Source organism: Trachypithecus francoisi, unplaced genomic scaffold (genome assembly GCF_009764315.1).
Source record: "Trachypithecus francoisi isolate TF-2019V2 unplaced genomic scaffold, Tfra_2.0 Lachesis_group10, whole genome shotgun sequence".
Taxonomy (NCBI): domain Eukaryota; kingdom Metazoa; phylum Chordata; class Mammalia; order Primates; family Cercopithecidae; genus Trachypithecus; species Trachypithecus francoisi.
Window position 1 is genome coordinate 118,006,848 of NW_022681455.1, and position 24,636 is coordinate 118,031,483.

General features: G+C 42.4%; 2 protein-coding genes across 3 annotated transcripts in view; one reads left to right on the forward strand and one right to left on the reverse strand.

Moving 5' to 3' along the window:
• ADAMTS18 (ADAM metallopeptidase with thrombospondin type 1 motif 18) overlaps positions 1–24,636 on the reverse strand; it is a 155,037-nt gene that overhangs the window by 86,338 nt on the left and 44,063 nt on the right. The gene's annotated exons all lie outside the window — the stretch shown is intronic.
• LOC117088085 (ferritin heavy chain-like) lies at positions 12,668–13,606 on the forward strand. The gene has a single exon (XM_033219087.1). The coding sequence runs from the start codon at positions 12,867–12,869 to the stop codon at positions 13,419–13,421; it is 555 nt and encodes a 184-aa protein (XP_033074978.1). The 5' UTR covers positions 12,668–12,866; the 3' UTR covers positions 13,422–13,606.

The window sequence follows — 24,636 nt, forward strand, 5'->3', positions numbered from 1 at the left end:
CCCATTCAATCACAATTTTGCTTTCCAAGTTGATGGCACAGTGTATATCTTCGTATCTGATTTTGCAGTCATGATGCATTCTTGTCTTTCTTTTGGCAAATGCTGTACTCTATCTTCTCTAGATATCAGAGTTATCTTCTCCAGATATCAGAGTTCCCTGATACCCAAGACCCTGCTGGGGAAAGTGTGGTCTGCAGACCAGTAGCTTCAGCCTCACCCAGGAGCCTGTGGGATTCAGAATCGTGGGCCTCAGCCCAAATCTACTGGATCAAAGTCTGTGCTTTATGGATATCCTCACATGTTTATGGGATCCTTTGTATTTCTGTGGTATCAGTTATGTCACCTTTTTCATTTCTGATTTTATTTGAATCGTCTCTTTTTTTCTTCGTCTAAGCTAAAGGTTTGTCAATTTTATCTTTTCAAGAAACCAACTTTTTCTTTCATGAACCTTTCGCATTCTTTTTTCAGTCTATATTTCATTTATTACTGCTTGGATCTTTATTATTTCTTTCCTCTAGTTAACTTTGGGTTTAGTTTGTTGTTATTTTTCAAATTCCTTGAGATGCAATATTAAGTTGGGTTATTTTTGGGATTTAATTTTTTGATGTAGGTTGGTTAACGCCAATAAATCTGAAAACTTAGAAAGAATAGAGAAATCCTGGGCAAATACAGCCTACCAAAACTGAATCATGAAGAAACAGAATATCTGAACAAACCAATCATGAGTTAAGGAAATTGAATCTGTAATAAAAAGTCTCGCATCAAAGAAAATCCCAGGGCCTGATGGCTTCCCTGCTGATTTCTACCAAATTTAAGGAAGAACTAATACCAATCCTTTGCAAACTATTGAAAAAAAATTGAAGAGGGGGTAGTTTTCCAAACTCATTCTACATGGCCCACATCACCCTGATACCCAAACCAGACAAGAACTAAAAACAAAGCTACAGGCCAATATACCTGTTGAAAATAGATGTGGAAATGCTCAACAAAATACTAGCAAACCAAATTCAACAGCACATTAAACAGATCATTCACCATGATCAAGTGGAATTCATCTTAGGGTTTCAAGAATAGTTTAATATACATTGATCAACAAACATGATGTATCACATTAACGGAATCAACATTGAAAAACATAATTTTAATACAGGCAAAAAAATGCATTTGATAAAATTTAACATCTCTTCATGATAAAAAAACTCTCAACAAATTAGGTATAGAAAAAGTGCATCTCAACACAATAAAGGCCATATATGACAGACACCCAGCTAACATCCTACAGCATGGGGAAAAGTTGAAAGAAAGCCTTTCCTCTAAGATCTAGAACAAGACAAAGATGCCCACTATCACTGCTTCTATTCTACATAGTACTGGAAGTCCTGGGTAGAGCAATTAGGCAAGAGAAGGAAATAAAGGGCATTCAATTTAGAAAGGAGGAAGCCAAATTGTCCCTGTTTGCAGATAACATGATCTTATAAACAGAAAACCCTAAAGAAACCATCAAAAAGCTATTAGAGGAATACAGTAGAGTTGTAGGATGCAAAAATCAACACAAAAAATCAGTAGCATTTCTACATGCCAACTGTGAGCTATCTGAAAAAGAAATCAAGAAAGTGCCCAGGTGCAGTGGCTCACACCTGTAATCCCAGCACTTTGGGAAGTCAAGGTGGGTGGATCACTTAAGGTCAGGAGTTTGAGATCAGCCTGGCCAACATGGTAAAACCCTGTTTCTACTAAAAATACAAAAATTAGCCGGGAGTTATGGTGGGCATCTGCAGTCCCAACTGCTAGGGAGGCTGAGGCAGGAGAATCACTTGAACTCAGGAGGTGGAGGTTGCAGTGAGCAGAGTTGGTGCCATTGCACTCCAGCCTGGGCAGTACGAGCAAAACTCTGTCTCAAAGAAAATCAAGAAAACAATCCCATTTACAATAGCTACCAAATACATACATACATACATACATACATACATACATATATATATATGATCTAGAAATAAATTTAACCAAGGAGAAGATCTCTACAATGAAAACTATACAACATTGATGAAAGAAATTAAGAGGATCCAAATAAATATGAAGACATTCTGTGTTCATGGGTTGAAAAAATATTTTTTAAATGTTTATACAAGGCTGGATACAGTGGCTTATGCCTATAATCCCAGCACTTTGGAATTTGAGACCAGCCTGGGCAACATAGTGAGACCCTGTCTCTACAAAAACTACAAATATTAGCCGGGTGTAGTGGTGCATGGCTGTGGTCCCAGCTTCTTGGAAGGGTGAGGTGGGAGGATTGCCTGAGTCTGAAAGGTAGAGGCTGCAGTGAGCCGAAATCATTCTACTGCACTCCAGCCTGGTGACAGAGCGAGACCCTGTCTTAATAAAAAATAAAAATAAAAAAAATAAAAAATAAAACACAATCCTAACATTCATATGGAACCACAAAAAGACCCTGAAGAACCAGTGCAATCTTGAGCGAAAAAGAACACAGTTGGAAACATCACATTACTCAACTTTAAAATATACTAGAAAGCTACAGTAACCAAAAAAACATGGCATAGGAATAAAACAGACACATAGAACAGAAGAGAAGAGAACCCTGAAATAAATCTACTCATCTACAGCCAACTGATTTTTAACACAGGCATTAAAAACATACAGTGGGGAAAGGACAGTCTCTTCAACAAAAAATGCTGGAAAAACTGGATATTCATATACAGAAGAATGAAACTTGACTCTTACATCTCACCATATGTCAAAATCAACTCAAAGTGGATTAAAGACTTAAGTAAGAGATCTGAAATTACTTGAAGAACACATAGGGAAAATACTTCATGATATAGGTCTGGGTAAGGATTTTTTGGAGACAAACTCAAAAGCGCAGGCAACAAAAGCAAAAATAGAGAAATGGAATTATATCAAACTAAAAAGCCTCTGTACAACAAAGGAAACAACAATAGACTGAAGAGACAACCCACAGAATTGGAGAAAATATTTGTACACTATACATCTGATAAGGGTTAATATTCAGAATATATAAGGAACTCAAACAATTCATCAGCAAAAATAACAACAATGATCTGATTTTTAAGATGGCCAAAAAACCTAAATAAATACTTCTCAACAGACATACACATGGCCAACAGGGGTATATGAAAAAAATGCTCAACATTAGTAATTATCACGGAAGTGCCAATCAAAACCATATGAGATACTACCTCACCCCAATTAGAATAACTATTATCAAAATGACAAAAAAAAAAAAAATGCTAGCATGGATGTGGAGAAAAAGAAACTATCACACACTGTGGGCAGGAATGTAAATTAGTATAGCCGTTATGGAAAATGGTATGAAGGTTCCTTTAAAAATTAAATATAGTTCTACCATATCATCCAGCAATCCCACTACTGGGTATTTATACAAAGTAAGTGAACTCAGTATGTTGAAGAGATATCTGCACTCCAATGTTTATTGCAGCACTAGTCACAATAGCCGAGATACAGAATCAATCTAAGTGTCTATCAACAAACAAATAAAGAAAATGTGGTATATAGACACAATGAAATACTATCCAGCCGTTAAAATCATGAAATCTTATAATTTGTGGTAACATGGGATAGTCATCTTAGGAGCTGTGGCATCGACATGATGTCTAGAGACTGAACTCAAAGACAGAGTCTTCATTCACAAGCACATGCTGGGCACCTGAGTTCTGGTCCTGTTCTAGGCATTGCCATCACCAAGAGTGGTACACAACAAGTAAGTGAAATGGTTCACATTCACGGCCTTATGGATATTATGGGACAAGAGAATCAATAGGCAAGATAAGTAAAATCTCACAACCCTAGAAATCCTTTCCATTGGATCTTTAGGATATATCTCAGAGAAGCCCACCCTTCCAGATCTAGCACTGGTAGATGCTCGCATCTCTTATTTGGACACATTCTATTAACGTCCCAAATTCCACCTGTCCTATCCAGGGTCTCCCAGCATCAGCCAGAGTCCTCATCCACCACAAATCAATCTCTTCCATTTACTCTGGTATTAATCACAAATTCCTGGCCCACTAATCTCTGCATCATCAACTCCCTGCAGAACCTGCCAGCTTTATCTGTGCTCTCTTCCTCTTCTCACACCATTCTAAACAGGACACTGCTTTCACTTTTTGAACCTAAGAAGTTCTTTGATACTAAATGGCATTTTCACACATTTTTTTTCTTTCCCCTACAGTCTCCTATCAATTCACTTGGCTTTCTGGTGCTCGTTGCTGATGTCTCAATTTAAACACCGTCTTCTCAGAGAAGCTGTACTCATGACCCTATTGAAAATTATCCTCTCAGCCGGGCGCAGTGGTTCACGCCTGTAATCCCAGCACTTTGGGAGGCAGAGGCGGGTGGATCACAAGGTCAGGAGATTGAGACCATCCTGGCTAACATGGTGAAACCCCATCTCTACTAAAAATACAAAAATTAGCCAGGCGTATAGTCCCAGCTACTTGGGAGGCTGAGGCAGGACAATCGCTTGAACCCGGGAGGCAGAGGTTGCAGCAAGCCGAGATCGCATCACTGCACTCCAGCCTGGGTGGCAGAGCAAGACTCAGTATCAAAAAAAAAAAAAAAAAAAAAAAAGAAAAAGAAAAGAAAAGAAAGAAAGTTACTCCCTTTCATGCAAAGGCATAAGAATGACATACTGGATTATGAGGACTTGGGAGAAAGGGTAGGAGTGGAGGTGAGGGATAAAAGTATACAAATTGGGTACTGTGTATACTGCTCAGGTGGTGATGGGTGCACCAAAATCTCACAAATCACCACTAAAGAACTTACTTATGTAACCAAACACCATCTGTTCCCAAAAAACCTATAATATAAAGAAAATTATCCTCTCTTGCTTCCAAATAATCTCAGGCCATAGTTAACTGACTTTATATCTATCTTCAATAAGGAAACAAACAAAACGCAACCCCCTCCCCACCATCTCTCCTATGCAGTTTTACTGCACACTCTGTGACAGCAGGGGTCACCTGAGTATCCCTGATGCATGCCACATGTTATCAGCTAGTAAATATTTGTTTCTCAAGGCAGGGCGTGGTGGCTCACACCTGTAATCCCAGCACTTCCAGGAGGCCAAGGAGTGAAGATCACTTGAAGTCGGGAGTTACAGACCAGACTGGCCAACATAGTGAAACCTCACCTCTACTAAAAATACGAAAATTAGCCCGGTATGGTGGCGGGCGCCTGTAATCCCAGCTACTCAGGAGGCTGAGGCAGGAGAATCGCTTGAGCCCAGTAGGCAGAGGTTGCAGTGCGCTGAGATTGCGCTACTACATTCCAACCTGGGCAACAGAGTGAGACTCCATCTCAAAAAAAAAAAAAAAAAATTGTTTCTTCATCCCCAGACTTTTATCAGAGTGGAGGTGATGCTGAAGGCATGCCAATATCAGAGAAGGAAACCAGACATAGGAAGTGACAATTTCAAGGCTATAACGCACATGAACTCGTCTATATTTCAGACATGAAGCCATAAGCATTCAGTGCAATACCTTAACCTAACCTCACAACTCCCTGGGAGGAAAACCCAGCAGGAAGCACAGGCGGAATTCAGGTCCCTCATTCTCTGAGCAGGACCCTCTCTTCCAAGCCATGCCCTCACCTCTTCCAAGCTGCATGCAGACAAAAAGCCCTATTTAAAGTCCCTCACTGAATAGAATGAAAAAAAAAAGTGAATTATCCCTGAAAGCCCTCCAGCCTTACTAACTTCCTTACTTGGCTCAACTAATATCAAAGGCTTAAGCCACTTAAGTGCTTTAACTGGACTAACCGGTTTGGAAGCTTTCTATTTTCTCCCTGCTACATGCAAACTGCAGACAACGCAAACACATAGAGAAAACTTCCACACTGAGAAAGCAATTTAAAAAATAGTAATAATGGGCATCCTATGTTGAGACAAACACTTTGTCTCACATAGCCTGTCATCTTCCTATTCAGAGTGACAAGGATAAAAATTTAGAAGAATTCTTTATAACAATACAAGAATTTTACAGTGCTAGATATTAAAAAAGAAAAGTATTATTTTTCTGCTTTAGTTTGATAGAAAACCTTGGAATATAACCAAATAAATACATTTTATTGCATAAAAATATAAACCCAATAAACCCCAAAGAAACCATCTGTTTATTTGTGGAGCGTGTGAAGCATTTTGAGTTACTGAACACAAGCAACGTTCTGGCTGAGTAACAGTGAATGAGACAGATCTGTGGTCTCCCGTGGCTTTCAGTTCAATGGGGGAACCAGGGACTAAACCAGCAAATATCACAAATGGGAATGAAATACTATTCCTCTGTATAAAGTGTGAAGAAAAAGATGGGGTTTTACCACGTTGGTCAGGTTGATCCCGAACTTCTGACCTCAGAGGATCCGCCCACCTCAGCCTCCCAAAGTGCTGGAATTACAGGCATGAAAACCAGTCTCTACTAAAAATATAAAAAATCGCACCACCGCACTCCAGCCTGGGTGACAGAGCGAAGAGTCCCTTTCAAAAAAATAAAATATAAATAAGTATGAAGAAAAAGAGCAACATTCTGTGAGAGAAAATAATAGAAGGGGTGAGGGGAGCGGGGAAGCTAATTTTAGAAAGGGAGGTAACGGAACACTTTTCTGAGGAGAGGCCTTTCTTGTGAGACCGGAAGTCCTCTCCTAGTCCATGATGGGGAAGTCCAGATGGAACTGAGAGACTGACGTCTCAGACCTAAGGAGTGGAAAGGGTGGTGAGAACGGGAAGAAAGCAGAGACCCAGTGGCCTGCTAAGAAGGGGATGGACTAGGGATGCCCTTAGGCTCCTCCAATAGAGGGCAGGAAAGGCTTGGATTCATCTGTTCTAGCACTGCTATAAAGAACTACCTGAGAATTGGGTATTTATAAAGAAAAGAGGTATAATTGGCTTATGTTTTCACAGTCTGTACAAGAAGCATGGCTGAAAGCCTCAGGAAACTTCCAATCATGCCAGAAGGCAAAGGGTTTTACGTCTTTTTTTTATTTTTTGAGACGGAGTTTCACTCTGTCACCCAGGCTGGAATGCAATGGCGCGATCTCGGCTCACCGCAACCTCCGCCTCCCGGGCTCAAGGGATTCTCCTGCCTCGGTCTCCTGAGTAGCTGGGACTACAGGTATGCTCCACCACGCCCAGCTAATTTTGTGTTTTTAGTAGAGACGGGGTCTCTCCATGTTGATCAGGCTGTTCTTGAACTCCGGATCTCAGGTAATCCACCCGCCTAGGACTCCCCAAGTGCTGGGATTACAGGCATGAGCCACTGTGGCCGGCCGCAGACACATCTTACATGGCCGGAGCAGGAGGAAGAGAGGGTGAAGAGGTACGTGCTAAACACTTTTAAACAACCAGATCTCATGCGAACTCACTATCATGAGAATAGCAAGGGGGAAATCCACCCCCAAGATCCAATCACCTCCCACCCTTCCTCCAACACCGGGAATTAAAAATCCACATGAGATTTGGGTGGGGACACAGAGCCAAAGCATATCAGGCCCCAAGTCCAGTTAGATGTGGCTGCCAAAGGATGACGGTGGTGGAAGAGCTGCCCCCAACTCTCCCCCCAGGGAACCCCTTTCCCTCAAGAGACAGAGTCAAGCTGAGGGAAAGGACTGGGTTGCGCCCCCTGCTGGACTCTGTGTGCTGCAGGGTCAACTCACATTGCTTCTTCCTGTATTACGTTTTGTCTTTTCCAGAAGATACAAAAATTCAGTTATGTAACTTAATTGCTAAAGCTTAAATATTAAATTGATTCTGACTCAGAGTCAATATTCTATTTAAATAGTTCAATGTTTTATTCTTTAAAATAAAATAAATGTAAGTATGTCTTATTTGTGAACAGGTGTTTTCTATATTAGATATCAAGGACCTAAATAATTCTTTTTTTGTTGTTTGTTTTTTGTTTGAGACAGAGTCTCCCTGCAATGCCCAGGCTGGAGTGCAGCGGGACAATCTCAGCTCCCTGCAACATCTGTCTACCAGGTTCAAGCGATTCTTCTGCCTCAGCCTCCTGAGTAGCTGGGATTTTAGGTGCCCACCACCACTCCCAGCTTGTATTTTTAGTAGAGATGAGGTTTCATCATATTGGCCAGGCTGGTCTTGAATTCCTAACTTCAAGTGATCCGCCTGCCTCGGCCTCCCAAAGGTCTGGGATTACAGGCATAAGCCACCTCACCTGGCCTCAAGGGCCAAAATAATTCTTGAAGTACTAATGCCAGGTATAAATCACACTTTGTGAATTTTCCCTAAAGTTTCCTTTAAAATATAATCCTCATTGGTCTTATCACAGGCTTTAGATTTAACAGAAAAAGGGACACTGCAGCTTCCAGATGTAACTGACAAATTTAGTGTTAGGATGAGTGCACAATTAATTTTTAATAGTTCAGTGTGAACTATTAAAGATTACTTAAAGATCAATGAAAAGTAGGAAGCTATAAATAAGCTTCCTGAAGGCAGGGACCATGTCTTAAGTGATTTGTACCCCAGTGTTTATATCTCTTAAATAATCAAAATTTAAAAGACCTAATGAATGAATAATGTTTGTAACAATAGAGCCAGAACTTCAAATAGAATGATATAAGCATATCTTAAAGAAGTATCTTGAAATAATAATAAAAACAGCCCCATGGGCAGTATCATTATTCTGTTTTTATTTTTAGTAAAGACTAATTGACAAATAGAACAAAGTAGCCCCAGTAGACTGCCTGGAAAAATACTAGCAAAGACATATTTGTGGTCAGCAATAATCAAGTTATTTTTCACTTTTTAATTTTTAATCTGTCTACAACAACTAAAAAATGCTCTTACCTCAGTCAAGATGTCACATTCTTTAACTTTTTTTTTACATCTAAACAAGAACACTAAAGAATAAGTCATTGATTTGTTGCTCAACATGTATGAGGACACCCCCAAATGAGAAATCTCAGTTCAGAATAATGGAAAGACTTAGAGTATAATCAATATGAAATAGAAATTCATGGACCAGGGGTTGGGGTGAGGAAGGAGGGAAAGAACCATCAAAAAAATTAAAGACTAAGAAATAAAGAAAATGCTGAGAAAGCCTTTGAGGAAAACCACTGGTATAAGGATGTTTAGGATTTTATTCAGCAGCAATGAGCTAGGTGTTACATATAGCACATGCCTGTAATCCCAGCACTTTGTGAGTCTAAGGCAGGAGGATCACTTGAGCCCAGGAGTTTATCAGCCTGGTAAACATCGCAAGATCCATCTCTACTAAAATAAAATGTTAGCCAGGCGTGTGTGGTGGCATGTGCTATAGTCTCAGCTACTCAGGAGGCTGAGGTCGGAGAATCGCATTAACCTAAGAGGTTGAGGCTGCAGTGAGCTATGACTGCACCACTGCTGTCCAGCTTGGGAGACAAGAGCGAGGCCTCGTCTCAAAAACGAAAAAAAAAAAGCCCTTTACTTAGATTATTTTTAGAGGATTTAATGAGTTAATACTTTTAAAGTGCTAAAAACAGGCTGGGCACGGCAGCTCACACTTGTAGTCCCAGCACGTTGGGAGGCTGAGGCAGGTGGATCACTTGATGTCAGGAGTTCAAGACTAGCCTGGCCAAAATGACGAAACCCTGACTCTACTAAAAATACAAAAATCACCCAAGCATGGTGGTGTGTGCCTGTAATCCCAGCTACTGAGGAGGTTGAGGCAGGAGAATCACTTGAACCCGGGTGATGGAGGTTGCAGTGAGCCAAGATCACACCACTGTACTCCAGCCTGGGTGAGAGTGAGACTGCACCTCAAAAAAGTTAAAATAAAATAAAAAGAAATAAGAGTGCTAAAAACAGTGCTCAGCACATAGGTAACACTCAATACATATTTATTATCATTGTAATTATTACATTTGACTATTTGAGGGAATAAGAAGTGTGGTCTTTTTCTAACAGTGCATTTATATTATAACTTTTCCCTTCAATTGGACCTGAAATTCTGGCAAGTAGCATAAATATTCTTTCAGTTTCTTGAGAAAAACAATGAAAGAACTAAGCAAGGTTTGAAGACCTGAAAAGACACATATTGATGAAATTCTTACAAAAGTAACTGAAGATACTTAAAGACAGAAGAGAAACCATTAATTTTTCTACCTTGGAGAGATCATCAACCCAAGGACTCTAGGTTTTAGTTTTGACTGGTTGGTGTGTTTTGGTGGGGAAGGGAAAGAGGAGTGACCAATGGCAAGGGAATGACAAGGCTGCTTCTCTCATGAGGCCCCTTCTTGGGCCCATTAACTTCACAACCATAAGGTTCACCAATTCATAGGTTTAACTCCAGCCTTCGTCCATTCGGAAGGCTCAATCTCTTATCCTCCTGCTCCACTGAAAAGCATCGACAATCTCTTTTTGGTTTGGCTAGCATCATGGGGAGAACACTTGTTACCGGCCTTAAAGAGTAAATGAATGGCTATTGCTGGGAGAACTAAGCAAAGCGGACTTTATGGAGAACGTGGCAGAATAGACTGTGACCATGGACTAGAGTTGTCACCTTATCTGCTGGCCATCTGTTTATTTTTATTTTATTTTATTTATTTATTTTATTTTATTTTTGAGACAGAGTCTCGCTCCATAGCCCAACCCGGAGTGCTGTGGCACAATCTTGGCTCACTGCAAGCTCCGCCTCCCGGGTTCATGCCATTCTCCTGCCTCAGCCTCCCGAGTAGCTGGGACTATAGGCGCCCGCCACCACGCCCAGCTGATTTTTTGTATTTTTAGTAGAGATGGGGTTTCACCGTGTTAGCCAGGATGGTCTTGATATCCTGACCTCGTGATCCGCCTGCCTCGGCCTCCCAAAGTGCTGGGATTACAGGTGTGAGCCACCGTGCCTGGCTATTTATTTTTATTTATTTTTTGAGACAATGTCTCGCTCTGTCACCCAGGCTGGAGTGCAGTGGCGTGATCTTGGCTCACTGCAACCTCCACCTCCCAGGTTCAAGCGATTCTCCTGCCTCAGCCTCCTGAGTAGCTGGAACTACAGGTGCATGCCACCACACCTGGCTAATATTTTGTATTTTTTGGTAGAGACGGGGTTTTACCATGTTGGCCAGGGTGGTCTCGAACTCCTGACCTCAAGTAATCCATCCACCTTGGCCTCTCAAAGTGCTGGCATTAAAGGTGTGAGCCACCATGTCTGGCCCTATCTGTTTAAGATGAGACAGGTAAAGGCCCACCCCTTCCCAGTGAACACCTGAGTATTCCAAGGTCACTCCACAGATGCTCACTGAGTCCTCTCTGCCTGTGGTTCATGCAGCTGCATCACTGGGCAAAGTTGATTTGTCCAAGCAATCCTGATCTCCTAGCTAGGCAGGTAGAGTGATCCCTGTGACTTTCTGAGTCACGGTGACAACGGCAGACTAGAAAAAGTTCCAAAAATCTTGCTGCCGAGGTCCTCAGAAATGCTTGACTTTCTTCTCTTCCCTCACCTGGGATGTTCAGCGACTGCAAATACTCCAATAGGCTCAAAATGAATGATCCTTTCACTTTACTCACTAACCCAGTGGGGCTCCAGAACAACATTAATTAACATGGCTTTGACTATATACAATGGTTTATGCTCCTGACCCAGAGATTAACAGATTCAGTCTCTGCCTTCAAAGCCCTTCAACAATAACCATCTGTATGGATGTAGACATCATTCTAGCAGCTCTTAATAGATACTAATAACATATTGATGAAATTTATTTAGCTAACTATAATTTCTACTGAAATAAACATGTAGTGACTGCAACAGCCCAAATCCCATGAGACCAGAATACAGCGTCATGGCTGTATTCATAACTCCATATTGGTTTGGAAAGTATAAGCAGATTCTGTACAAGTTATGCTTGTGCCTAGTCTCAAAAGAGTATGTACCTCTAAGAAACTCTCTTTAAGTTCTATGTACTAATATCAAAATGGTCGATATTCTTAACATCTATTGCATACATTTTAATATTAATTAAAAAATTAAATGTAAAAATGTTAAAATGCATATAGTTTATAAGCAGTCACAACCTATGTTTCAGCATTTATAAATTAACCTCAGTGATTTAATCATAATCAACAGATGTTGGTAAGTCCCTTTCCTGCTTATTCTCCTCATCTTCCTTTAACACATCCATCTGGGGGTCAGTGTTTCCTATGCACCAGACACCACACATAGCATTTTATCTGCAGAATTTCAACTGACTCTCACTACAGCTCTATTTGTTTTTTGCTGTTGTTATTTTATATTTCATTTTATTTATTTTCTGAGACAGGGTGTGCTCTGTCACCCAGGCTGGAGTACAGTGACATGATCTCAGCTCACTGCAACCTCCACTTACTGGGTTCAAGCAATTCTCCCTGCTCCGGCCCCCGGAGTAGCTGGGATCACAGGTGTCGCCATCACATCTTGCGAATCTTTGTATTTTTAGTAGAGACGGGACTTCACCATGCTGGCCAGGCTGGTCTCCAACTCCTAATCTCAGGTAATCTGCCTGCCGTGGCCTCCAAAAGAGCTGGGATTACAGGCGTGAGTCACCACACCTGGCCTTGCAGCTCTATATGATGGGTACTTTATTGACACCTCTATATCACGGGGCTGTCTGACTCCATGGCCTGCCCTCACTCTTAAAAAATACACATTCTGGAGACGTTCTTCGCCTAGAGTCGTCGGGGTTTCCTGCTTCGACAGTGCTTGGACGGAACCCGGCGCTCGTCCCCCATCCCGGCTGGCCGCCCATAGCCAGCCCTCCGTCACCTCTTCACCGCGTCCTCGGACCGCCCCAAGGCCCCCGCCGCAGCTCCAGCGCCGCGCAGCCACCGCCGCCGCCGCCTGTCCTTAGCCTCCGCCATGACGACCGCGTCCACCTCGCAGGTGCGCCAGAACTACCACCAGGACTCAGAGGCCGCCATCAACCGCCAGATCAACCTGGAGCTCTACGCTGCCTACGTTTACCTGTCCATGTCTTACTACTTTGACCGCGATGATGTGGCTTTGAAGAACTTTGCCAAATACTTTCTTCACCAATCTCATGACGAAAGGGAACATGCCGAGAAACTGATGAAGCTGCAGAACCAACGAGGTGGCCGAATCTTCCTTCAGGATATTAAGAAACCAGACTATGACGACTGGGAGAGCGGGCTGAATGCGATGGAGTGTGCTTTACATTTGGAAAAAAAAAATGTGAATCAGTCACTACTGGAACTGCACAAACTGGCCACTGACAAAAATGACCCCCATTTGTGTGACTTCATTGAGACACATTACCTAAATGAGCAGGTGAAAGCCATCAAAGAATTGGGTGACCACGTGACCAACTTGCGCCAGATGGGAGCACCCGAATCTGGCTTGGCAGAGTATCTCTTTGACAAGCACACCCTGGGAGACAGTGATAATGAAAGCTAAGCCTCAGGCTAATTTCCCCACAGCCATGAGGTGACTTCCCTGGTCACCAAGGCAGTGCATGCATGTTGGGGTTTCCTTTACCTTTTATATAAGTTGTACCAAAACATCCACTTAAGTTCCTTGATTTGTACCATTCCTTCAAATAAAGAAATTTGGTACCCAACCAAAAAAAAAAAAAAAAAAAATACACATTCTGTTCAGATTCAGGAAAGGTTCCAGAGAGGGTGGAGGTGGGAGACAGCTGAAATGCTGGACTCTGAAGGTATGACTCTTTAAGAATAAACCAGTTTTGGGCTGGCATAATGGCAGTAGGTCCTAGCCTCCTGCCAACTACCTGCTATTCCTTTCCCCGTTTCAAAAGGACCAGAACAACAAAGAGATGCAAGTAAACTCAGGTCATTCTCAGAAGTGAGGGCTGAGGTTAAGTGGCATGAAAATCAGAGAGTCGGTTGGGTGGAGTGGCTCACACCTGTAATCCCAGCACTTTGGGAGGCCGAGGTGGGTGGATCACGAGGTCAGGAGTTTGAGACCAGCCTGACCAACATGGTGAAACCTCGTCTCTACTAAAAATACAAAAATTAGCCAGCTGTAGTGGTGCACACCTGTAACCCCAGCTACTTAGGAGGCTGAGGCAGGGGAATCATTTCAACACGGGAGGCGGAGGCTGCAGTGAGCCGAGATCATGCCAGTGCATTTCAGCTTGGGTGACAGAGCAAGACTCTGTCTCTAAATAAATAAATAAATAAAAAAATAAATAAATCAGATTCCTCTCAATTTTCACATGAAAAGGTATGAAATAAGAAAGTCCTGTGTTCAGCGGAGATACTCAGAAAGCTTCCTGCATGGATCCAGACATAACTGGCTCAATTGTTCTCTGGAACATGTCCTTACTGGTCATCACCAATCCAGTCCAGATTTCACCCTGCAATGTTCTTATTCTCTCTCGTGGGGTATATTTTACGTACTTTCAGGGCAGAACTGGACTACTCTGCCTTGCAACAGCCACGCCACATCCTGTATGCCGGAGATACTCCACATATATTTGGGAGAGACATATCCACAATAATAGAAGATATCGTATCTTCCCCTGAGATAGCCAAATATGCCCTAACAATCATTTAAAAGGACAGATACCAAAGCTGCAAGACCTTTACAAGTAGTTTGGTCATGAAGACTTTCTCAATCTAGGGAAGACGAAGGAAAGCTGTTTGACACCCTTGTGCCTCATAATCCTCTTTGCTCCATGCTTATGAATGTGATCATTTCAAAGGAAGCTTAAGGGTATCATTTGGAAAACACATGACTGCCACAAAGGCTGTTGGTGAACTGTGAATGACCAAGACGACAGCTGGCATGTCTCGATTAAATGGAAACGAGACTTTCCATGAAGTTCACATGGGAACATGCAGCCAATCTTCCCAGTGGATCATTCCAGGCTTTGCTGCTGTGTCTGCTAATAACACTCCTCTTCACACATTGGCATCCTTGGGAAGCGGGAGCCTGAATGGCTGGGAGGAGATGATCCTACCTCATATCCATCTAAGTTGTGTGTTTTAATGTGAATTTCATGATCCAATTTTGTGTTCCCCTCCTCCAATCCTTCTTTGCTCCAAACTGACATTGGGGAATGCAGCATTATGAAGTTAAGAATACCAACAAATTGCAACGAACAAATAATCTCTTGAGCTGCTCTCTCTGTCCTTCCTGTGTTCTCATTCCAGTCTGGTCATGTATTGTCCCAAGCACAGACTAAGCAGTGGTCTCTTCTCTCCTCTCCCTGTTGACAATCTCTCTTTTCCCTTGCTCCAAAGTTATTTTTTCCAAAGCATCGCTTTTAACAGGTCACCTACCATCATGCTCTATCACTACAGGATGAATTCTTGACCAAGAGATACGGATTTCAAGCCACAGCAGCCCAGTCCCATCCAAATGCAGCATCTGGTAGCTTCTCTAGCATCTTCTACCTCTTATTTTTTCTTTTAACTGAATTCCAGCTGCATTCGCTCCATCGCTGTTCTATAAATTAAAAAGCCAAGTTCCCATCTCGGAATCTTTTCATTTGCCATTTCCTGTGCCTACAATGCTCTTCCCCTAGATATCTCACTTCATGTAGGTTTATGTCCAAAGGTGACCTTTTTTTTTTTGAGACAGAGTCTCCCTGTCACCCACGCTGGATTGCAGTGGTGCAGTCTTGGCTCAGTGCAACCTCCACCTCCCAAGTTCAAGCAATTATTTGCCTCAGCCTCCCAAGTAGCTGGGATTACAGGCACCCACCACCATGCCTGGCTAATTTTTGTGATTTTAGTAAAGACGGGGTTTCACCATCTTGGCCAGGCTGGTCTTGACCTCCTGACCTCGTGATCCACCCGCCTTGACCTCCCAAAGTGCTGGGATTATAGATGTGAGCCACCGCGCCTGGCCCAAAAAGATGCCTGAGAAAACAAGGTTGGCTTTGTTTCAATAGGATGCTTCAAAGGCCACCTGTTCAAAGCATCCTATCGAATGAAACAAAGCCAACCTTGTCATTCTCTCAGTCAGCCTTTTTCCCCCATAACAGTCCTTATCATGACATGACAGTGCCGCATGCAGCTGTTTCCTTCTGTGTTTATTGTTCATCCCTCCTATTAGCTCCTTGAAGGCTGGGACTTGTGTCTGTTCTGCCGACTTCCCTATGTCCATTGTCTGGCATCTGGTAGGAGCTCTGCAAATATTTTTGGTATTAATCAACTAAAAATAAACCAACATGTAGAGTGCTAAGGGAGACATAAAACAAGCAAGACTTCAATGTCTACATTTAAGAACCTCCTCTACTTCTGGAGCTAAACACATCCAATTAATCGGATATATTATATCCTTTTCCCAATTCATCATTCTGATTTACATAGTCCCCCACCCCTTGGCTTCCATACCATTCACAGCACATATCAAGGAGACAATTATTTCTTTAGTTTCTCTCTTTTTCCCTGTAATATAAATTCTGGGCAAAACAGAGTTGATATTGTATTTGATTTTGTGCCCTTAGAATTCAGATGGTACTGCCGTGACACTCAAATCATACTGACTGAATAGGGGAATATATAAAATTCTCCAGGAGTACAAAGTTAGGGCAGACCATCTCTGAGGATAGTGTTTGAACTTTTATACAGTGGGGGAATGGCCGAAGGTTTTGAGTGGAAAAGACATAAGAACCAATCTACATTATAGAAAACCCTGGCTAATACCCAATTTATGGGGCGTTTCTACTGCCTGTAGCAGGGAGAAGGTACTAACTTAACACTTGATATTCTGCCTGGCATTACTGTGAAATATGACAAAAATTTAGACAAGAAGAGAAATGTATATAGTAAGCTACATTATCTAACATCTAGTTCATCAGCTCTTCTTATACCATTTTTGCTTCAGATTTTTAAAAAAATCTCAACATTTCATATATAGTTATTAAAATATTGAAATCTAATCTCTCCATATGAAATCAATTCAGATAAGGTTTTTTGGTTTTTTTGTTTTTTTTTTTTTTTTTGAGACAGAGTCTTGTTCTGTTGCCCAGGCTGGAGGGCAGTGGAACAATCTCAACTCACTGCAACCTCCGCTTCCCAGGTTCAAGCCATTCTCCTGCCTCAACCTCCCGAGTAGCTGGGATTACAGGCATGCACCACCATGCCTGTCTCATTTTTGGATTTTCAGCAGAGACAGGGTATCATCATGTTGACCAGGCTGGTCTCGAACTCCTGACCTCAAGTGATCCACCCACCTCAGCCTCCCAAAGTGTTGGGATTACAGGCATGAGCCACCGTGCCTGGCCATAGATAAATATTTTGATATAAGATTAGTATCCCTTGTCACCAAAAGTCTGACTCCCTATTTAAATTATCATTATCCAAATGTTTTTTTTTTTTTTTTTTTTTTTTTTTTTTTTGAGATGGAGTCTCGCTCTGTCGCTCAGGCTGGAGGGCAGTGGCTGGATCTCTGCTCACTGCAAGCTCCGCGTCCTGCGTTTACGCCATTCTCCTGCCTCAGCCTCCCGAGTAGCTGGGATTACAGGCGCCCGCCACCTCACCCGGCTAGTTTTTTGTATTTTTTAGTAGAGACGGGGTTTCACCGTGTTAACCAGGATGGTCTCTATCTCCTGACCTCGTGATCTGCCCGTCTCGGCCCCCCAAAGTGCTGGGATTACAGGCTTGAGCCACCGCGCCCGGCCGTATTTGGTTTCTAAGTTGGGATAGTAAGGAATTTATACTTGATTCTCAATGCATGTTTGCTGAAAATAGTGACTTTCTGAGAAGGAACAGTTGACGCATTCTGTAACTAAGCTGGTGCTGCATAAATAGCGTCTGCCACATTTGCAAGACACGGATTCCAATTTTTGGAATAAGTGATGCTCTCCCTTCCCAAGGCTGCTGGCTGCTGATGCACACTATCAGAAAGACACGTGTTTTTACTTGTTTCTGTGGTGGTAATGGGTTATGTCAAGCTTTCCACCCGACTCTGCCCTGCCTCCCTTGGAACTGACAGCATTTATTTGTTAAACAGACAGCTGGAGCTGGAAGTCTAGGAATCAGCTGTTAAGAAATGTGATTAAGTATGCTACGTGGCATCAACCCATTGGGTAGCTGCACAGTGGAGCTGGATGATTGACAGGACTTCCCAAGCTCTCCCAGGGGTGGGGTGGAAAAGCCAGAGATGACCACCATGTTGGAAACAGCTGGTCCCAATTTTTCTCAGTTATTTATCTTTTCCTGCCCCTCCTCATCCCCTGCCTTGAGGTAAAACCAAGAAAAATAATCATAGAATTACGAGATGTTAGCAATTGTGCAGTCCATCCCCCTGATTTTATAGAGGAAGGAAATAGGATCTGGGGAGAACAAAGAATTGTCCAAAGTCTCAAAACGGATTAGTAGCAGAACATTTTTGGCTGGCATTTAGTCTTCCTATTTAATGAAGTGATTGGACTTGGTAACTTAGAGGTTATTCCACATCTGAAATTCTATTCCTTTTTCACTTGGGATGTAGGTAACTTGCCGTGATACAAAGTATAATTCCTGCACAAGACAGCAAGCTCCCTTGAGAGCCTAGTGTACACTCAGCAGTAAAAGTGTTTTGATGTTGCTGCATAATGTCAGAGCCCAGTTAAGGGGCTCAGAGCTCATCATCAACCTGGCTGAACACCAGGCTTAACGATGCAAATACCTGTACCCAACTTGGACTTTAGAATCCAAATTTCTAGCGTTTTAAAACCAATCTTCTAAAATAGACTACAAACCTATACCTGCAGGCCCAACCTGGACTCTTATAGGTTTTGTTTGTTCCTCTCTGTGCGAACTTTTTCCTAAAGGAATTTGAGCCCAATACTGTCATTTCATCCAATTTTTCAAGAGAAGCCAGAAATTCCATTTTGTGTGTACAACTGCTGGGCAGCAGCTAGAGAGTGGCTGCCCCATAAAGAAGTGGCATAAGCTCTCCAGTTCGTCAAAGCCCTACCCCTTCTGCATCCCTCGTTATAATACTGGTCTGGTGCCCATGAACATTTGAGTTTGTGACCCCTGCCCTAATTCAACCTTACACTTGATGCATTTCTTATGCAAAAGTCATATCTTGCTAGCTAGGGCTTTTCTTTTTCCTTCTTTTATAGCTGCCAGATCACGTATCACAAAGCTAAAAAATCCATGCATACCCAAAGATATTTTTTCCTCCTCAGTAATTACATTTGCATGTAATTTACTACATGCAAATATGAGAAAACATGAGGAAGGCTGGGATAGAAGCACGGCTTATTTAACTTTGTGAAATCTGTGAGTCTGCAAATTCTTGGTGCTGTCCTGCAGAAACAAATGACAGAAGCCTGCAAAGGGATAAACACTTCCGTTCAGTGAACTATGCTTGCCTTCTATAGCATCCAAAATGTCACTCCAAACAGATGCTGGGGATGAAGAAGAGAAGTCTGAGGGCAAAAATAGCAGAGGGCCATTTGCAAACTAATATCCTCCATCCAGATTCAGGTGCAGAAGGACATAGATAATATGTTAGGCAAATGCATATGCGGTTAACTCACTAACATGTAACTGAGAGATTAATGGAACATGTGCAGTGATTTCCAAGTTTTTCCTCCTGCTGTCATCGATTTTCTTGGCTCACCCAACTGCCATGCAAATTCTCTTCCTGTTACAAGCACAGTGTGGCAGGAAGAAAAGTGGCTTTCTTGCCAAACTCTGGCTCATTTCCATCTCATGTCAGATAGTCAGGGGTCATGGATCACTTTACAATGTTTTTCAAAATTTAAAATGGCTCAGGTCATCGCTGTCATGGGATAACCTATATTTCACAAACCAAATACGTCTAGGCTTCCAGATCACCAATAAAAGCAGATAACCAGCTTCTTGGAAACACTCTCAAAATGCACTACTCGAGAGTACACACATAGATGAAGCTCTATCCTAACTCTGGCCACTTATGCCTCCTTCCCTGCACATTACTCCATATCCCTTTTTTAAAATTTTACTGTAAAGCATTTGAATGCAAACTGCTTCTGCTGCCATGTCTTTCTTGTAATAAGGCGATTACAAGCTGAGCATCAGTGACTTGCCATGATCACATTAAGAAAATCAGCAGCTAGATGTTGAGTTTTTTAACTTCTGCCAAAAAAAATTTAAAAAGTTTTGATTCTCCAATCATAGCTAAGATAACACGTAAACTGAGATTGCAGCTACTATCTTACATTTGTCCATCAACAAGACTGTGAGTAAAGCAACCTTTTCTATCCAGGAGTTTATTTATTTAAGTGATGACTGCTGCCCTCATTTGGGTGCTGCAGACTCATCCATGAAGCTGGATGAGAAAGATGGTGTCTGCTCCTGTATTCTCTGTGGTGCTATCTCACCACTACACTGACTCCCAACCCCCATCCTTTACTGCTTCCTAGGATGGCAGAGCTTTCCACTGTTCTTTAAACCTGCTAAACCTGTTTCTGTCTTTCTCTGGTAGAAGCTGTAGGCACTATTTGCTCTGCAAGGCTAGATTCACCTACTCAGAAAGCTTTTCTTTTTTCGAGATGCAGTCTTACTCTGTTGCCCAGGCTGGAGTGCAGTGGCACCATCTCAGCTCACTGCAACCTCCGTCTCCTGGGTTCAAGTGATTCTCTTGCCTCAGCCTCCTGAGTAGCTGAGATTAGAAGCACCTGCCACTGTGCCCAGCTAATTTTTGTATTTTTATTAGAGACAGGGTTTCACCATGTTGGCCTGAACTCATGACCTCAAGTGATCAGCCCGCCTCAGCCTCCCAAAGTGCTGGGATTACAGGTATGAGCCACTGTGCCCGGCCAGAAAGCTCTTCTATGACCATCTCATCAAAAACACTTCTCACTAAGTTGTAGTATCAGAAAACAACGTGATCATGCCACAGACTGGAACCAAATGTCTGGGTTCAAATTCTGACTCTACTGCTTGTAAGGCGTGTGACCTTGGATGAGTTACTGACTTTTCTGCCTCCATTTACTAAACACAAAATGAGGATAAATGAAGGATACAGGCTTGCTCTGAGCACTGAAGGCATTAATATATATAAATCACTTGGAATAATGCCTGCCACACAGTGAGTGCCTGATGGGCCCATTTCATTTGCTGCTTCACTGTCTGAAAATACTGGGTTTCTTGATTGACTGGTTGTTCTCTTCCCCCCAGCAATGTTCAAGGAAGGAGAAAGGAGCAACCTTGTATATTCTGGCCCAGTTTTTTAATCCTCAGATTCCTGGTACCAGGAATAGTATCTCATGCGTAACAGATTCTGAATAAGTGTTTGTCGATTTAATGACTAATGTCCAAATGGTACTTTTGTGTCAAGGTAGCAACTTCTAATGAAGCTGACAGCAGTCAACTAAATGAAGAAGTCATAAGGTGGAGAATCAGTGATGCGATTCAGTAACAAAAACAAGAGCAGACTGGGCACAGTGGCTCATACTTGTAGTCCCAGCACTTTGGGAGGCCAAGGTAGGTGGATAGTTTCAGCTCAGGAGTTTGAGAGCAGCCTGGGAAACATGGCAGAACCCCATCTCTACCAAAACTACAAAAAATTAGCCAGGCATGGTTGCACACACCTGTGGTCTCAGCTAGTCAAGAGGGAGGCTGAGGCAGGAGCATCACTTGAGCCTGGAAGATCAAGTCTTCAGTGAGCCTTGATGGTGCCACTGCACTCCAGCCCAGGTGACAGAGCGAGACCCTATCTCAAAAAGCAAAGAGTAGTCCAATCTTTACATGATCTAATTCCACAAAATGCATCCAAGATTAGAGCTTAAACGAGGGGTTTGGTTTTGCTTGTTACTGTTTTGTTTTGTGGGAGTGGCATGGTATTACAGAAAACTCCTTTCATGGCAGTGTGTGTCCATCAGGTTAATTCATTCAACAAACATTTGTATTTACAATGGGCCAGGCAATGAAGCAGGCCCTGCCAGCAAGGAATGGAGCAGGGCTGGATGAAGCCCTCAGGACAGTCAGTTTCTTACTGGGAAGACCTAAAGCTGCACAGACAGCCCTTTTCTGCCTACTTGGAAGACCACTCAAAAGGCACCTGATAAATTCTTGGAAAGGTTTCATAGAAGACGGGAATCTACGTCTTCCTTAAAGACGCTAAAGTTAGCCAAGTGAACAAAGAGAGAATGGGGGAAGGAACGCCAGGTGAGGGAGTAGAGGTGAAATAGAGAGAGGAGCTCAGCTGCAGCCATTTGATTTTTCAAGCATAGAATAGATCTGTGCACTGATATGCACAGGCTGTTATGAGCAGAAAGTGGTAGATTGTTTTTAGAAGCCCTCAATATAAAAAAGATAATGTGTGCCCACATGTGATTCAAAATAAAAATGTTAGCAAAACTTATGTTCAGCCAACACTGAAATAGCCAGAATTCTACAACTTGGAATAAAATCTACAAAATCTACTATGTTCATTAAAGCTAAGGACTTTGAGCTTTACCCTAAGAAAAATGCAGGCTCCTCAGGGATTTTAAAGAGAAGACTGGCTGTGGCTGCATTGTGGAGGGTGGATTAAAGGGAAGACAAAAACTGAAAACAGGAAATCAGTCAGGAGCTATTGCCTGGGTTTCTGCAAGAGATAACAGCAATGGAAACCAAGCAATGATGGTAAAGATAAAGTAAACAAATTTAAAAATATATATATATTTACCAGGGTTGAATTGCTGGTAATATGTGGAGAAGAAAATTTAAGGAGGGTACTCAGATCTTTTTTGTAGCTAACTGTGTAGATCAGAGAAGAGCCATTGGTCTCACTTTTTATCACGTGTAAAGAATCACCCAGCCCTTGCCCGGCATGGTGGTTCATGCCTGTAATCCCAGCACTTTGGGAGGCCGAGGTGGGTGGATCACGAGCTCGGGAGTTTGAGACCAGCCTGACCAACACGGTAAAAACCCGTATCTACTAAAAATACAAAAATTAGCTGGGCATGGTGGTACATGCCTGTAATCCCAGCTACTCAGGAGGCTGAGGCAGGAGAATCACTTGAACCCGGGAGGCAGAGGTTGCAGTGAGCAGAGATGGCACCACTGCACTCCAGCCTGGGCAACAGAGCCAAACTCCTAGGGGAGGGGAGGCGAGGGGAGGGGAGGAAAAGAATCGAATCACATAGAAAGAATCGAAAGAATCGAACTACTCGCATGTGGGGTTATTTAAATTTGATCCATGACAATGAAATAAAATGAAAAATTCAGCGCCTCAGTTATATTGGCCATATTTTAAGTGCTCAGTAGCCTTATGTGGCTGGCAGCTACCATACTAAACAGCTTAGAAAGTTCTAGGGAACAGCATTGCACATTATTGCCAAATATGTTGGTGATGCTGCCACATCTGATGCCACCATCCTTCCATCACCTCTGTCCAATCTCAATTGTGCATGACCCCTTTAAACATTTATATTTTTTCTTTTTAATCTAAAAGACATCAAACCACTTCTGAAGTCAGGAGTGTCTATCTACTTGCAGGCACAAGTTAAATGCATAAATACGTTGGAAGAGAAACGTACCAGATTACAAACCAAACCATTATTAGTCCTTTGTTTCATATAAGACTAAAAGAAAGGCCAGGCAAGGTGGCTCATGCTTGTCATCCCAACATTTTGGGAGGCCAAGGCAGTTGGATCACCTGAGGTCAGGAGTTTGAGATCAACCTGGCCAACGTGGTGAAACCCTGCCTCTACTAAAAATACAAAAATTAGGTACACACCTGTAGTCCCAGGTTCTCGGGAGGCTGAGGCAGGAGAATCACTTGAACCTGGGAGGCAGAGGTTGCAGTGAGTTGAGATCACACCACTGCACTCCAGCCTGGGCCAACAGAGGAAGATGCAGTCTCAAAAAAAGAAAAAAAAAAAAAAAAAAAATCTGTGACAAATGAGCTGGAACCTGGCAATGTCAAATAACAAGTAACTATCTGAGTATTCCTAACACAGTACCAATGGCCAGGAAGACAGGGAGTCACCTTAATGAGACTCAATTCATCTCCCTTTTAATAGTTGCAAAGAATTTTGTAAATAACCGATAATCTGCTGGGGTTAGAAATAGCAGAATGACAATATCTGAAAATGACAAGAACTACAACTCTACTTGGTTTCAAGTTAAACAGAAAGAAAAGGTATTGTTTTCTTAATGAAGAGGTCAGGCAAGGGGGCCCAGGAATTCATTTTAGATGAACTGATACAGATATTTCACTTTCTGAGTTTCTAAAGAGCCTCACAAAGGGATCCATCCACATCATGGAAAGGAGGTGGTTTGGGGAAACAGATAGAGGTACTCTAACTTTAAGAAATGTAATTGCTACTGCCCTTAAAAAAATACATTTCATTGATTACCTGTGTTCCCAGAAACTTCAGTATCAGAAAAACAGTCTCTCCACATTGAAGATGCCCAGTCATGGTGCAGAAAAATTGAACAACACCAAGACAATCATGTAATCAATTGCTGACCACATAGATGTGCCAGGCACACCTGATAATGCTCTGGGACAGAAGACAGAATCACGTCGTACCATCCACTCCTCTGATCCAAACCCTTGGCTGGCTCCTGTTCAGCTCAGAGTAAATGCTGAAGCTCTCATCACGCCCGGCCTGCGTAGTGGTGTCATGTTAATTTTGTGATAGGAACACTTTTACACTGTTGGTGGGATTGTAAACTAGTTCAACCATTATGGAAAACAGTATGGCGATTCCTCAAGGATCTAGAACTAG

Coding starts and splice junctions, on each gene's coding strand:
- LOC117088085 (XM_033219087.1), top strand. CDS start 12,867: ATGACGACCGCGTCCACCTCGCAGGTGCGCCAGAACTACCACCAGGAC.